The 15,069-nt window shown below is 52.0% G+C and overlaps 1 protein-coding gene across 2 annotated transcripts in view; it reads right to left on the bottom strand.

Moving 5' to 3' along the window:
* The window catches only part of PAX2 (paired box 2), a gene marked incomplete at both ends in the record, with an annotated part of 85,367 nt that extends 71,546 nt beyond the window's left edge, over positions 1–13,821 (bottom strand). Inside the window, 3 exons of one of the 2 annotated variants that reach the window (XM_082308191.1) lie at positions 8,343–8,540; positions 9,799–9,967; positions 13,716–13,821. In XM_082308191.1, the coding sequence (XP_082164317.1) occupies positions 8,343–8,540; positions 9,799–9,967; positions 13,716–13,758 (410 nt within the window). The remainder of the gene's footprint in view (positions 1–8,342; positions 8,541–9,798; positions 9,968–13,715) is intronic. The other variant, XM_082308190.1, reaches the window with a different exon arrangement.
* Positions 13,822–15,069: the final 1,248 nt, after the last annotated feature.

Below are 15,069 nucleotides of genomic sequence, written 5' to 3'. Positions count from 1 at the left end.
GCCTTTGGTCTCCCCACCAAAATCCACCTCTGTATGGGCTGATTGTCACTGCTCCAGGGATAGGATTTCACCAGGAGACCACCCTCCATGCAAACATCCTTCACCCAGGCCACGGATGGTAATAAATGGAGTCAGGCTGAGCCATAATAAAAGCAATTGAGTGGGTTACCTGTGCAGACATGAGATTTATACCTCCTCATATTTGATGTGATTGTTTTATTGAGTTCTCAGTGCAGTTAGGATGCCGTTTATTTATTTATTTATATGCCTACTTATCGGGGAAGAGGGGGGAGGCTGTCGCAGTCTAGCTAGCGTTCAGCCTCCGTCTTGTCAGATAGGAGCCCGAAGAAGAGGGCTCTCCCGTTTTGCTCTGCCTTTTACCTAGACTTGGGCTTGGTGGGTGAGCCCTGGCCAGATGTCTCAGTTCCTGTAACAGACGAAGATGTTTGTTTCAGGATCCCTGAAACCTTGAGGACTGTCTGAGTTATGAACCTAGTAGAAGCTCAGAGGATGGCGTAAAGAAAGACGCATGTATGTGCTGATTTCCTAAAAGAACCTCTTGAAAGAAACTCCTATTTACGCTGTGCCTGTTTTGGACAATGGGCTGTGATCTATGGACAGAGCCTCTTTATGCTATTGCAATAGAAATAGTAAGCACCAGCATTGCTTCTGACTCTGTCATCACATGTGAGCGTTGAGAAATATTAGCAGGTGCAAATTGATTGGAAATGAATATTTGTAAGTGCACTCTGAGGAGTTTGGAAACCAAGTGATTAGATTTGTGATTTTCAGCTGGGTAGATAGCCATATAAGTGCTACAAAATCAGCTCTCAGTTACTGGCACTAGAGAAAATTGGAGGCTAGCGCTGAATATCATACCGTCTAGTATTTCATCACAAGCCTAACGGTGTTTGTTGTGGGTTTTCCAGCTCCTCTAGTCAAGTGATAGCATGAGAATTTCAGTTCTCATTTAATAAAGTATGTTTCCAGTGCTTGTGGGGGCTTGAAAAGGGGCCTGTCGGCTCTCTGAAGTCTCAAAGGACTGCATTGTTAAGGTGTTTTTAAAGTCATTTAATGGGAGTCAGATATCCAAATCCCTTTAAAAATTTAGGGTAGAAAAGAGAAAACAAGTAAAAACAAACCCACATTGTATTACAAGTACTCATGATTTTTATGCCAGTTGCATGATTTAGGCTCTGCCTTGGCATTTTTAAACAGTCGGGACTGGTAAATATGGCCATGTGCGTATAGGCTTCAGCAGATTAATTGGGATTACAGTGGAAAAATCCTCATTCCCATTAGCTCTCAGTTTAAAGACTGATTGTTTGGGAGAAAATGTCAAACCTTTCTGACGCTTTCAGGAGTAGTAGTAATCATCATCAGAGCCATCTACACACAGATGGGATTTCCTAAAGCCCTAGTTAGCTGCATGGATGTCAGGCCAATGACGAGTGCTTTTGAAAGCCTCTGCCTTTCCATTTAGAGAGACCTTCCCCAAAAGTGGGATCCCTAAATATTTTGCTGATTGTAAGTAGCGAGCCTAAACTCTATTTGAATTTCAACATGTCTTAATTAAAGACCATGGCAAGTTAATCTAAGTGAAGCTCAGCCTTGTTCAACTGTTTAGAAGTCATATCTTTTTATTCAAGTAATATGGAAATCTTTTGTTTGAATGGGCTTTAGAATCAGACTGGTTTTTTGGGATATTTGATATACTGCTGAAAACACAACTTTGTTTTGTATGCATCATGTCATCATGTCATAAAGGGTCCAGCTGGCCTGTGAGGGCATTATCTATCTCTTTAGCCAATGCCAAGATTATTTCTTATTGTATGTTTGCTTGTTATGAATACCATCTAGTTATATATATTCCAAGAAATCAGGAATTCCTGTGGGGTGCAATTCCACAACTTAATGGACCTCCCTATCAGGAGATTCCTTCTGCTACCATTTAAATGTTTCCTTTCTTATTTCCCTCCCTTCATTCCTGGCTATGCTGCTTTGTTTAAATGTGAATAATTCCTTTCCTGTTGGAGGGACTGTGCCCTTCAGATCACTATATTGTTCTCACCACTTCGTCACTGCTTGGCCAAGCCACTTATATTTTCTCCTCTTTTCTCCCAAAGTCAAATGAGTTTTTCACATAATAGTGATTCTGGTAAATGAGGTTTAGCTCCATAAGACTCATTCACCCAGCGCTGAAATGCAGCTACCTCTGTGGCAGAATGCAGCAATCATTCACTGGAGGCGAAAGCTTGAAAATGTTTAACTTCCAACAAAAATCAAGCTTTCTGTACATCTATACAAAAAGGAAGGGCTAAGATTTTGGGGTGATAAAGAGATCGATGTGTTCTGAACTTCGAGGTTCACAGAACAGGGAGCTCAAAACTTCCCAGGCACAACCAATCTTATTTGCTAACTGCCTCTGTTGAGCTAATATCTCTGCAATATGAAAATTAGAAAAAATGTGGCTAGCTTATTGTAGTTCCCACCATACAACCTTGCAGTGGCCAGACATGAGGAATAAAACAGAGAGAAATGCTATGAGCATTCATTTACTCTTTCAGCTGCAGTAACATTGTCTGTAACCTCTGCTTTATGAGCCTGTCCTTTATTTGCAATGATAAAAAGAAGATAATACCAGGTTTGTGTCTGATGGAAAAGAATCTGAATTTAAAGGAGTATATTCCTTGTAATGAAGCCCTGTGTGACCCGACCGCATTCTTTGCTCAGCTGAAAGCAGCTGGCAGTAGAAGTCTTCTACCTTGAGAGCATCCCTTGATGCAGGAAATTGCATGGGAACCTTAGACAGCATCAGCTAAGTGAGAGGATCCCTGCTAGGATCCAGAGTTTCTTCTGTGCACACTAAGAAGTGCCAGATTACGAGACCTGGTAAACTCGGACAAGTTTTCTTCACCCCTGCTTTGCACCAACCCGTTGTCAGTCAGAGGCTAATCCGGTACATGGCCAGTCTAATCCTTGGCCTCTCTATTGAGAAAACTCACATGTGGCTACTAAATGCTGATGCTGGGGGTAGGTTTGTAACAGACACATTTGCCAGTTAAAACTGTGCAATTCACCCCGTGTTCACTGTAGACCATGCAGTTGTCACTACTTTTGGTCAGTACGAACCAGCTGCCATTAGACATACTCTGAACTCTTCGAACTTCTTCCTAGACTCATTGCCTGTCCTCCAGGAATTCCAGATTTGTTCAGTGGGAAAGACAGGGAGAGATTGGCCAAGGTGTCCTTTGGGGAAGTTCTCAAGCGAGGCTAGCAAGAGTGACTCAGAAAGCTCGGTTTGCGTAACATTGATTTCTTCCGCATATGACACAGCCCCTGCCCTAATACGCCTCGCCTGCCTTTTGCCAGACTCGATTGTTCGTCTTGAGACGTTACATTTACCTCAATCGAGATTCTGTTCAAGTCTATCTCCCTTGCGTGGGCTAAAGCCTCAGCTGATGTAAAACAACCTAGCTCCGGTTTTGAACCTTTTCTCGTTACGTGTTGAACTCCATGGGCATTTTTAGTGAAAGGTCACACTGAGTTTTACAAAGGTAGCTAAATACTGTTATTTTCATTTTACAGATGGCAAAGCAGCCTCATAAGGAGTCCGTGTGACCTGCCCAAGATCAACCAGAAAGTTAATGGCAGAACTGGTAAGAGAAATCTGGCCTCCTAATAGGCCATTCTTTGCTCTAAACTACAGGCCTGCCCACAGCCACTGAAATTGGCCACATGCTCAACAATATTTCAGTGTACAAGTATATTTCACTGGTCGTTATAACCTGAATCAATGTGTGTGTCTTTCCATACGTATTTTTAAAAAGCACATCATTATTGGAGACTTTAACTAGGAATCATTAGCCAATTGTTACATAATGAAACAGGAAACATCTCCCCAAACCAAGCGCTTAAACTAGAAATTAGCGTATACCCAATACCTAAGAGAAGATTGAAGAAACATCTGACGGCTTGGCTGAGATAATATATCCACTAAACTCTGTTCTCTGCCATGGGGTATTAGTTAGGTCTGCTCTCAGGAACTCAGGGTCCAAAGTGTATCCAGAAGGCTGACTGAACTCTGTAATGCTTTGGCTTCGGCATTCCTTGGATAAGCACTAACTGGGAGTCCCTAGTACTGAACCCAGCCGCAGGAGAGCTGCGATAGAGGGACAAAATGTGGAGGGGTTGTTTTGCTTTGCCTTTCTGGACCTGTAAGAAATTTATTAATTTAAGAGAAGCAGGAAATAATGCTTAAACTACAATGTCCATTGCATCACTTGCTGCATAACCGCGAACGTGTGTCTGTAATGTGCTCCGTCCTGTTCCGACTAAAGTACACTGTCTAATTCAAAAGACTTTTCTGGGGTGATTATTATCTCATGAAACCTGTGTTCTTAGGCCAACTGTACGTGCCACAAAACAAAGGAAAAATTCTCATTAACATCTGCATCCAGGTTTATACTTAGGAGACCACCGCGAGGCTTACAAGCAGTGCCTAAATCCAGTTAAAATATTCGAACCCGAAGTGACCAAAGATAACTCGTCTATAGTCATATGATAGATGGAAAAGTTCAGGCTGGCAGGGTGCTCAAGAAGCAAGGTGCTCAAGTGGCTTAAAGTAAGCGTTAATTGCTTACCAAAGAATTAAAAGCTTCTGTCTCTCGCCTGCTTTTCAATTACATGCACTGTGTATATGTGTGTGTGTTTACATATATGCATGTATATATGGACGTATGTATATATGTGTGTGTATACCTACACATACCCAATAGGTTTATACTGTATAGTACCTAATGTATGAAGCGGGAACAGGAAAGCTCCCAGTGCAGAGATAACTGCTCTGCCTTGATCCTGTCAGTTCTGGTGCACTTTGCTTATTAAGTAGTATACTCTCTAGACTTTTTCGCCATAATTAAGAGAAAACTACTGCATAGCAGAAGACTAATTTTTTTCCTGAATCTTGACAGGGTGGTTAAGTCATGTTTTTCACCAGAGTTTGTATCTAGCCTTTATCTGCATGAGCTTGGTATGAACAAGTTTCTGATAAATCTCAGTACTGAATTACGTGTCGTCCCAAATGCGCCCTGATATTCTCAGTGCAATACTGACAGATTGGTGCAACGTAGGCACATAGAATTCATGTATCACAAAAAATAATTAATGGAAAAGAGATTTTTAAAATGTTTTAGGGAGACTTCAAAAATGAAATTGAAACTGCGTTGTTTTGTAGTCTCTCACCCGAAAGCCTTTGTTAATGTTAGACTAATCCCCAGAAAGAAAGAAAATAAAATGTAATTAATACATTTTCAGAAAATCTTATAATAACCAAAAGTAATTTTTTTTCCATGTACAAGGACATCTCTATTTTCAAGTGCAATATTCACCATCTATCTAGGGACATAGGTAACTTCTATTTCTGTAAATGCCTTGCTTATAGTCTCAAGATAGGAAACGGCTCATGGATGTAGCTCTAACAATTCTGGACACTGGGCCAATGTAGATTTTGCTTTGGAAACTCCACATCTTGCAGAAATAAGATGACAGATATTTCTAGAAGATTGGTTTTTAAAATTGTCATCTATCTGAAGCTGCTCAGAGAGTCGGAGTGTTAGATTAACTCCAATTTGCGATCGTACTGCAGGTAAGGGATGTGCTGTTACAAAGGACTGACCCAATTCTATACGTGTATTTTGACAACGGGAGAGAGAAAAACGTACATTTAAATTGTGAACTTAGCCCCCTCTTTGAGTTTTGTGAGTTTTGTGAGCTGCAGTCACAAGAGTCACTGGAGTGATGAAGCTCACGCTACTCTCCGCAGCACCAGGATTGGGCCCTTATATACTCGCTATTTCCTATTCCACTGCAATTTTTTCCCAGTTCGCTGCCGTGTTCTTGCCTAGCACAGACTTGCAAATTTTATGACCTGTGATATGATGGGCTCACTTCCTCACAGTGTGAGTTTTGGGGAGCCTCACACAAAGGTGAACGCAGGGAAGTTGGGCCTGAATTTTTAAAAGGAATGGGGAAAGACTTAATCAGATGAAGACAAAGCACTCTTGCGCCTTGGTGACTACACACTCAAATGCCATCGCAGTATGATTCAAACATGGTGGGTCACAGCTGAGCCTCTTTAATATAATAATACTTAGCAGCTACAAAGCACTTGTCCTTCTCCAAGCATTTTGTAAGTGCAATCTAGCTGACATCTGTTCCCATCTCCTTCTGAGAAGGATCAGCTTTCATTTCCAGGGTGGGGAAACTGAGGTACAAAACCCCCAAAGCCCTGCCGCAAACCGGTAGCAAAGGTGGGAGCAAAGCCTGGCGCTCAGCCTTCTGCCCGGGACATCGCAACCCAGACACGAGGCGTCGGGTCCAGCAGGCATAAGGCTGAGACTTCAGTGACATTTGGATGCTAACATCCCTTGAGCTAGCCGCAGTATACATGTGTGTCGGGTCCGTATATGCTGTTCCTCCAAAGAGCCCACAGCCGTTCCTCTGGACTTGGGTACCACCAGCTTAATTCCTCCCAGGGATAGCTGGCTGTCCTTCCGCAGCTGCCTTTGTAAGGTGTCTGAATGTCAAACTGTTATTATTTCAATACCTGACTGAGAGAGTAACAGAGACCTGGAGGTTTTTTAGGAGGGTGTATAATTAGCCGATCAGTATTATGTTACCCTGTTCATAACTTAATAACCATTTTAATACAGATGGCACACACAGGGATAATTTCCTAGGGCAGCCTAGCAGTATATTACAGAGACAGTGTGTCTGAGGGAATCTTTCTTAGCCAAGGTACATTCCACTAGCTAATTCTACCTGCTGTTTTCAAGATGATTTGGGATAATTCCATATCATTTGCAAAATATTAAAACCCATTTATATAGGATGCCAGATTTAGAAATACACAGTCTGAGTTATTAGACATATTTTGATAAATCTGCCATGAAAAGCGCGAGACAAAAAACACCACTGCATTTTCCCTGCTATTTATTTTTTGCTTCCCTTGCTATAAATACACCAGGTTTTAAAAAAATATCTGGCTAAACTTGTAATATATCAAAAGGGCCAATATACTGACTTGTGCATTTTTATCTATGCGGACACTACAAAAGCCTGCATGCATATTTACATATATCCTATATACATTTATTTGAGTGGGAAGCGCCGTATATTTGGGATTGCGTGCAAAATTGCATCTGTTCTTACTCTGTGGGTGAGGTATTTCGTGCCCTCGTGTGTACCCTTTGCAAATACCCCCGTGTTACTCTGTTTCCAGGGGCTGTATTTCTGCAGGCATAGTCAAGGTACCTGTACATACGTGGCAGTAAAACAGCGTAGTTACTTTTGCTGTGTGCGTAAGGGTGCCGTGTGTTGCCAAAGTGTGAAGATCTGATGCATGTTGCGTTTGAATGCGCAGGCATGTGAACAGCCTGTGCGCTCCGCAGTGTGTTAGGACTTGATTACATCTATCACCGGCCTTTTTCTCCTGCATCGATCCTTTTTGCTTGCCTGTCATATGGTTATTTTTGTCACCTCAAACCTGAGACCAAATCTGAGAGCCTCCACCAACAGAAGTCGCACCCTAGGAGCTGGGGGGAGATGGTTCGCTAGGGCTGAATCCATCCTGCTGCTTCCCGCCTGCGGCCGGGGCCGGGATCGGGACCAGCCCGCGCCGGGACCGCCGGGACCGCCGGGAGCCGCCGGGAGCCGCGCTCCCCGGCCGGGGGAAGGGGCCGCCTTGCCGCTTCGGCCGTTCCCTCGGGCGAGCGGTGAGGAGGGAACCGGGGAGCGGGTGGAAGGGAAGCCTTCCTCGGCGCTCAGCGGCTCGGGGCCGGGAGCCCGGCTTGCCAGCGGACCACGGCGGCTTTTCGGCTCGGAGCCCTAACGCCCTGGGCAAGGCTGGCGGTCATGCACACCCCGCCAGGGGTGTTGGAGGGGCAGGGGAAGACCCAGCTCCGCCGCCCGTCACCCCGCCAGCCCGAACAGCCCCCAGCCCTTGCGGCGCCGCCGGGCTGCTCGGCGGGGAGCCCACCTGCTCCCGCCGCAGCGCTGCCCGCCCGGGCCAGGCGGCGTGCGGCAGCGAGCCCCGGGGCAGGCCCGCTCCCCCGCTGCCCGGGCCTGCGGCGGGGGGCAGCCGGCTCCGGCCCCGCTGCCCGGGGCTGGGCTGGGGGGTCACGGCGGGGCCGGGCCCGGGGGCTGGCGGGCCATGCCCGGGGCTCCCGCTGCGGGCGGGGGGCTGGAGCAGGCGGAATCCAACCTGACCGAGGAAGCACCGGGGTTTACAGGGCCGTAAAGAGGCGATCGGGCCGCGAGCAGGGCCGCGGGGTTGCCCTTACCTGTTTATGGAGGAGACGCTGGGGACCGTGTCGTTGTCGCAGATGCCCTCGGCCAGTAGCCTGTCCCGGATCTCCCAGGCGAACATTGTCGGGTTTTGTCGCTTGTACTCGGCGATTTTATCCACTACTTTGGGGGTCGCCACTTTGGGTTTGGAGCCGCCGATCACGCCGGGCTTGATGCTCCCCGTCTCGTAATACCTGCACAAAGGACGGTCAGTGACCTGCCGTGCCCGAACAGCCCCGCCGTCCCCGGGCGCCCGGTGCCCGGCTGCCCCCCGGAGCGCCCCGCGGCCCCGGCCCCGCGCCCCACCTCGGCCCCGGCCCCGGCCCCGGTCCGCCGGTGCGCGGCGGCGGGCGGCGGCGGCTCGGGTGCCGCATGGCGCGGCTCCGCGGGGCGCCGGGCCGCCTGGGGCCGGGGCTGGGGGACTCCCTTCTCCTCTCCCGGGCTCGCTCCCGCTCTCCTTTTTTTTTTTTTTTTTTTCCCCCCTTTTTTTTTGTGTGTGAGAAGCGAGGGGCGCCGGGCTCTTCGCCGCCTCCCCCTTCCCCCGCCTTACACGCACAGGCTCGTTTCAGGCCCGGGGATCGGGAAACAAAACAGAAGCCCTCGCCCCGGTGCGGCCGGCCGGAGGCGAAGCCCGCCGACCTCGGGGCCGGGCCGAGGGGCCGGGGAGGGGTTGCGGGGAGCGGGCAGTGCCGGGCTCACCCCCCCGCTCTCCCGGCGGCTTCTCCCCGCCGGCGCGCTGGCGGGGCTGTGGGTGCGGGAGCCCGGCTGATTCCCCCCCGGCCCGGGTCCCTGGGAAGCGTGTGCTCGTACGGGGCAGCCCCAGCCCGTCTCCCGCTGGCGATTCGCTCTGCCGGCGGCAGCGGCAGCGGCTCCGGCCCGTCCCTTGCCGAGGGCACGGCAGCGCGCAGGCACCGCAGGCACCGGCGGCCGGGGACACCGCTCCGCGCCCGAGCGGCCGGGCCCGGGGCGCCGGCTCCCCCCGGCCTGCCTCTGGCCGTATTTCTCACCACGTTTGGCGGCGATCGGGTACCGCGGGTATTTATTTATTTATTTGCCCCGTTGTTTATTTATTTACCCGTGTGTTTGCCAAGGCCGCTCACGGATTGTTGCGGGTTGGGGGATTTTTTTTGTCGTTGTTGTTTTGGGTTTTTTTATCATTCCTTCGTTTTTCTCCCCCCGTCCCTTCTCTTTCCCGCCCTCCCGCCCACCCCTCGCAAATTGTTCGTCTTCCCAGGAGTTTCCAAACACGGCCGGGGGCGGGGGGGTGGAAGCACGTCCTTCGCGGCTGGAGGAGGGAGCCCTGCTCGGCCGCGGGCTCCCACGGCGCGGAGGTGCCGGGGCCGCTCGGGGAGAGCCCGGCGCCGCGGGAAGGGCGGGAGGTGACACCGGAGCGGGGAAGGGATGCACCGGTGCCGGGCCCAGGGGAGGGGAAGGAGCTGCCTCTTTCCTTACCTGCCCAGGATCTTGCTGACACAACCGTGGCTGACCCGCAGCTGCCTGGAAATGTCACAGGGTCGGACCCCCTGGTGAGCCAGCTCCACTATCCTTTGTCTCACCACGTCAGGTAGGGGCCTGCCGTTCACAAACACCCCCCCGAGCTGGTTCACACCCCCGTGCCCTGCTGGGGAAAGAGAAATAAAAAAAACACAACAACCCACGCACACCAGAAACAGACCGTTAGTCGTGGATTCTTCGCCACTCGTAGCGCAAAATCTCCAGTCACTACGGATGGATGGAGGTGATGGCGGGGGGTCGAGAGGGGGGAACAAGGCGTGGGGGAGAGAGAGAGGAGGAGAAAAAGGGAGAAAGAAAGAGGGGGAAACAGGGAGAAAGAGAACGAGAGAAAGAGAAAGAAAGAAGGATAATGAGAGAAAGAAAGATAAAGGGAGAAGGAAAGATAAAGAGAGAAATACAAGAAAAGGGAAGAAAGGAAAAAGAGCGAGAGAGAAAGAAAGAGAAAGAAATAAAGGAGAAAGGAAGAAAGAAGAGAGAGGCGGAAGGATGGGAAGGAAAGAGAAGGCAGAGTGAATTTTCCCGAGCCGGGGGCTACCCGGGGACCGTCCCCCCGCACGCCGCCTCCCCTCCAGGGCCGGAGAGCCCCTCTCCCTCCCGCGGCCCCCCCGGGGCGCCGGAGCGGCGGCTTCCCGGGCCACGGTGGCGGGGCGAGGACGGAGGCAGCGCCCGCCCCGGCCCCTCTCCCCAGAGTTGGGGAGAGATGCGCTCCCAAACTCCGGAGCTCAGCTGCTGAGCGGCTCCGGGCGGACCCTGCCGCAGTCCCCCTTCCCTCTTCTCCTGGGCTTTTCCTCTCCCCTTTCATTTTCTTTCCACGATTTTCTATCACATTGTCAATTCCAGCTGCTCGCCAACCCCGCCCTCCCTCGCCCGCGGCGTGGCCCCCGTGCAACGCGCCCGTTATTTTCGGATGCGAGTTGAGGGATTCAGCGAGGAAAAGAGAAAGGGAAAGAAATGGAGGGAGAGGGAGGGAGAGAGAAAGAAAATATTCTGCGTCCCGCGGCCGATGTTCGTTTACAGACAGACCCTCTCTCTCCTCGGCTTTCGATGTTTAAGGGAAAAATCCTCCAGTTAAAAAAAAAAAACAAACCTAACAGACTCGCACCGTGCCGTCTTCCCCCCCCGCTCACAAATCTAATTCAGGGAAAAATTAAAATGCTCCATTTTCCTCTGTTCCCCCCGTTCCAGGCAAAAAACCCGCTCGCTCTCAGATAGGACTGCTAGGATCGCTTTTTTCCCGATCTCTCTCCATTTCGAGAAATAACTTGGGGAAAAAATAAGTATGCACCTGCTAAGCATGGGCAGGAGGACGGGAGTGACGGGGATAAAGGGAGATATCTCCTTTTGGGACTCGGCAAGACGGGCGGCAGTGAACCGCTTGCACCTGGGCCGGTCTGCAGGGGAGGCGGGAGCGGCTCGCTTCGCCCGGGCGGGCGGGGAGATGCGGGCGGGCGGGCGGCGCAGCTCCGCGGGCGCGGCTGCCCGGTGTCTCTATCTCCGCAACATCCAGCTGATAGAGCTGTGGAGTGCACACTGTATTAAAGCTTTCCTTTCACACCGCCCTAACCTTCTGTATCTTCCTCGCCAAGAGATCTTAGTTCGTTTTGCAGTTTGCTGAAAAATGATCTGTTTGTATTTTCGCTGAGGTTTTTTTCTCCCCTGCTTCTGACACTGACTTATTGGCTCTGAACTTAGTGGAAACTCTCATTGCCCTGCGATCGATCCAAGTCCTTTCGCACAAATAGAGTTTTTTCCATCTCCCCCACCCCTTCAGTAACACCCCCACATATCCCCTCCCAGCCGCCTCGGCCAGGGCGCCGGCCGGCGTCCCCGTCCCTTCCCCGATGAGCCGGGGTTATTTGCTGCGTTCTTTTGTTAGTCTTTCTTAAAACATATTTAGGGGTTCAGAGGGGAGGGGGGATATTTCTCCTTCCCCGCTAAAACCCGCGGGTATATGTTGCCGTGTGTTTCCTTCATTTGTTCAGAAGCCCTTCTGCACATGTTGCCTCTAAAGTTACAAGACAGCAATTTCCTCGGCAACTCCACGATAAATAATTCAAAGCACCTTTTATAACTCGCATTACAAAGTATTAAAAGGCAACAGATGCAAAAAAGATTAAAAATTAATAATTCAAATTATTGCAGCCCGGATGTTTTTCACACGAGCTTGTTTTGCTCTGCCCCGTGCTTTTCTAGGGTTATTTCTGTCCAAGCACTAAGATATTTACATGTATTTGTCTGCGGGTGAGGGCCGGCGTCTGTAGGCACCCCCCAGCCAGTCGTGCCGCTTTCCTACCGATCGTGCTTTGCTGTCTCTGTCTGGCAGGAGCCCGCGCCCGTATGTATTTTAATTGCTTACTAACAGCTAGGTCTGCAGATCTAGAACTACATTTTAGGGAACAAATCCAGTGTTGATTTTACTTTTTTTTTTTTTTTTTAATCGGAAGCCAAAATTGCTTACGAATCTCATTGGAGTGTTTTAAAAATCAGAGAGAGTGAAATGCCTCTTTCGGCTGCCTGCGTGTTCCCGATCGTACCGGAGGCAGAATTACTGCAATCGCGGCCGAAAGCAGGTCGCAGCGCTGAAAACTAAAAATAACGTCTAATGCACCGACTATTTGCTATTAAAGGTCTTCGAAAATTAAACCCTACATTTTAAGCAACGTATCCTGGAAATCATTGGTTCGGAAACAGGAGGACAGTTACCTACATCCACGTTTGGGGATCTGATCATGGGTTTGTAATTCTGCGCCTTCCTTCTCACAGCAAAATCGGTATTTTTTAAACTTCAAGCATTTCCATTTTATATCTTTTCGGTTTGTTTTTCTGCAGCGGGCAGGGCGTGTCCTCAAAAGTTTCGGTGTCAAAAGTTACAAATTGCTCTTAATTATTCATTTCCTGACTCAAGACGCTCTCAATCTCGGCTTTCTATTTGTATTTCTTTCTTTAATTTAAATCTCGGAATTATTTTCCCTCGGTGCGGTGAAATTAAAATCCCTGAAAATTCCTTGTTACAGTCCCTGGCAAAGGGGTCCTTTCGCTTTCCTTCGTCCCCCTCTTATAGAAAGGTTCTTTAAAGTGAAAATGTATCACGAATGCACTTTCCTCAGTGCCAGGAATGCATTTAAAATGCACACCGGCGATCTGGTAAATAAACCAGGAGGGATGGTGACTTCTCGGGAGCCTCCGGAGCCGCCAGATCTCCCAGCCATGCAATTGTCGTATTTTTCCCGCAGTCCAGCCTTTCGCCAAACCGAACCAAACCGAAGCACGGAACAGCCGCCGACCAACCCGCCATTAATTTGAAACTGGCGTCTCCCCTCTCTGCCACTGAAATCCGAAATCAAAGCGAACAGCGACAGATCGCGGGGGAGACGGTGGGTCTGGAGCCTGGCAGGGCTGCGGGGAGCCCTGGCCCGGCGGGGCAGGGACGGGGAGAGGGAGAGGGTCCGGCCCGGGGGCTGACGCCAGTCGGAATGAACTCGTCTTGCCTGCGGGGCGGCGGGGAAAGTGGCTTTGCGGAGGGGAGATCTGGCTCGGGGCTGTTGTGCTTCGCACGCAGCGCGGCCACAGCCGCGCACAGCCCCCTGCCCCCCGGGCGGGGGGTCCTGGCCCCCGCCCCGCCGCCGGCACGGAGCCCGGCTCCCCCCGGGACCCTCGCTCTGCCGCCGGGGCCGGCGGTGCCCGTCCTGCCTTCCGAAGGGCTCTGTGAGCCCGGGTTCGGCCCGGGGAGGAGAGGCCGGCGGGGAAAGGATGGACCGGGAGGAGGATCAGGTGAGGAAGAATGGTTGGGGAAGGAGGAATGGAGGGATGAGGCAGAGGGAGAGCAGCGGAAGGAGCCGGGCTCCAGTACTCACGGTGCATTGCTGAGAAGGGGTCTGCCTTGCAGTGCATATCCATGGGGAGGCAAAGGAAGGGGAAGAAATCGGCTGAAGCCGCCGTGTCGCCTCTAAAACTCAACTTCAAGACTTAGGGGAGAAAAAAAAAAAAAGAAAAACAAAAAACCAAACCAAACCGAAACAAAACAAAAAAACACACAAGGAGAGGAGAGGAGGGGAGCGGCGGGGTGCGCTGGCCCCCCTGCCCGGCGGAGCGGGGAGCGAAGTACTTCCCGGGGGGCGGGAGGGCTGCGCCGGCTCCGGGGGGCCGGGGCGGCGGAGTCAGCAGAGTCCGTGGGAGCGAGGGGCTGGCGGCGCCGGGGGGCAGGTGGGTGTCATGGCTGGGGGGCTCAGAGCATCCCCGGCGGCGGGGAGGGCTGCCGGAGCAAGGTGCGGCCGGCGGCCGGGCGGCGGAAGGCGCGGGAGGACGCGGCTCTCCCTCCTCCTCCTCCTCCTCCCGCGGTCCGGGGCTAGTTCATTTAAGTTCAAAGCGGAGTAGCAATCCCCGGGAAGGCGGCGAGCGGCGGGCGGGCGGGCGCGCCCCCTCCTCTCGGCCGGGCGGAGGATCCGGCGCCCGGCGGACTTTCGCCCGAGGTGGGAAGTGCTTGCGAGGAGCCGGGGCCGGAGACTGGAGCCTCCGCTCCCGGTGTGTGTCTCTCTAAAAGCCGCAGCGCCCTCAGCCCCCCGCCCGCCTCCCCGGAGATGGATGACTTGTCAGACAAAGGCAATAGATTCCGACACTCTCTGATTCGCCAGCGCGCCGAGCCGAGCGCGGCCAGGAGAGGAGAGGGGAGAGGAGAGGAGAGCAGAGGAGGGCCGGGCCGGCGGCGCTCGGCGCGGGGGGGCCGCCGCCTTCGGGACCCGGCGGCGGGGGAGCCCCGGCCCCGCGCCGCGGAGCGCCCCGGGCCACGCGTGTGCGGGGCGGCGGCGCCCCTGCCCGGCCCGCGGGAAGGGAGTTGAGCCCCGCTTTGTGCCACTTGCGGCTCTGGAGCTTTAACTCCCCGGTCGAACAGACGCGCACCCGCACAGGCGCGCACACGGCTTGGCCGTTCCCTCGCCTTCTCACGCCCCGCTCCCTTGTACCGGAGACTTTGCTCGGGGTGAAACGGGAGCGGGGGATTCGATGGGCACCGAGGCTTCCCTGGTGCGCGGCTCGGGGCGGGAGACGGGCGGGGAGAGAGGGAGAAAGGAGGTGAGGGGGAGAGGGAAAGGAAAGGGGGAAGGAGAGCGACAGAGAGCGAAGAGGGAGATCAAGAGAGAAAGACGTAAAGGAAGAAAAATAAATAGAAGCTAGAGAGACCAAGAGACAGACGGACAGACAGACAGACAGGAA

This window comes from Platalea leucorodia (assembly GCF_965183815.1).
Source record: "Platalea leucorodia genome assembly, chromosome: 4".
Taxonomy (NCBI): domain Eukaryota; kingdom Metazoa; phylum Chordata; class Aves; order Pelecaniformes; family Threskiornithidae; genus Platalea; species Platalea leucorodia.
Note: the sequence above shows the minus strand (reverse complement) of the source record. Positions and strands in the feature narration are given on the sequence as shown.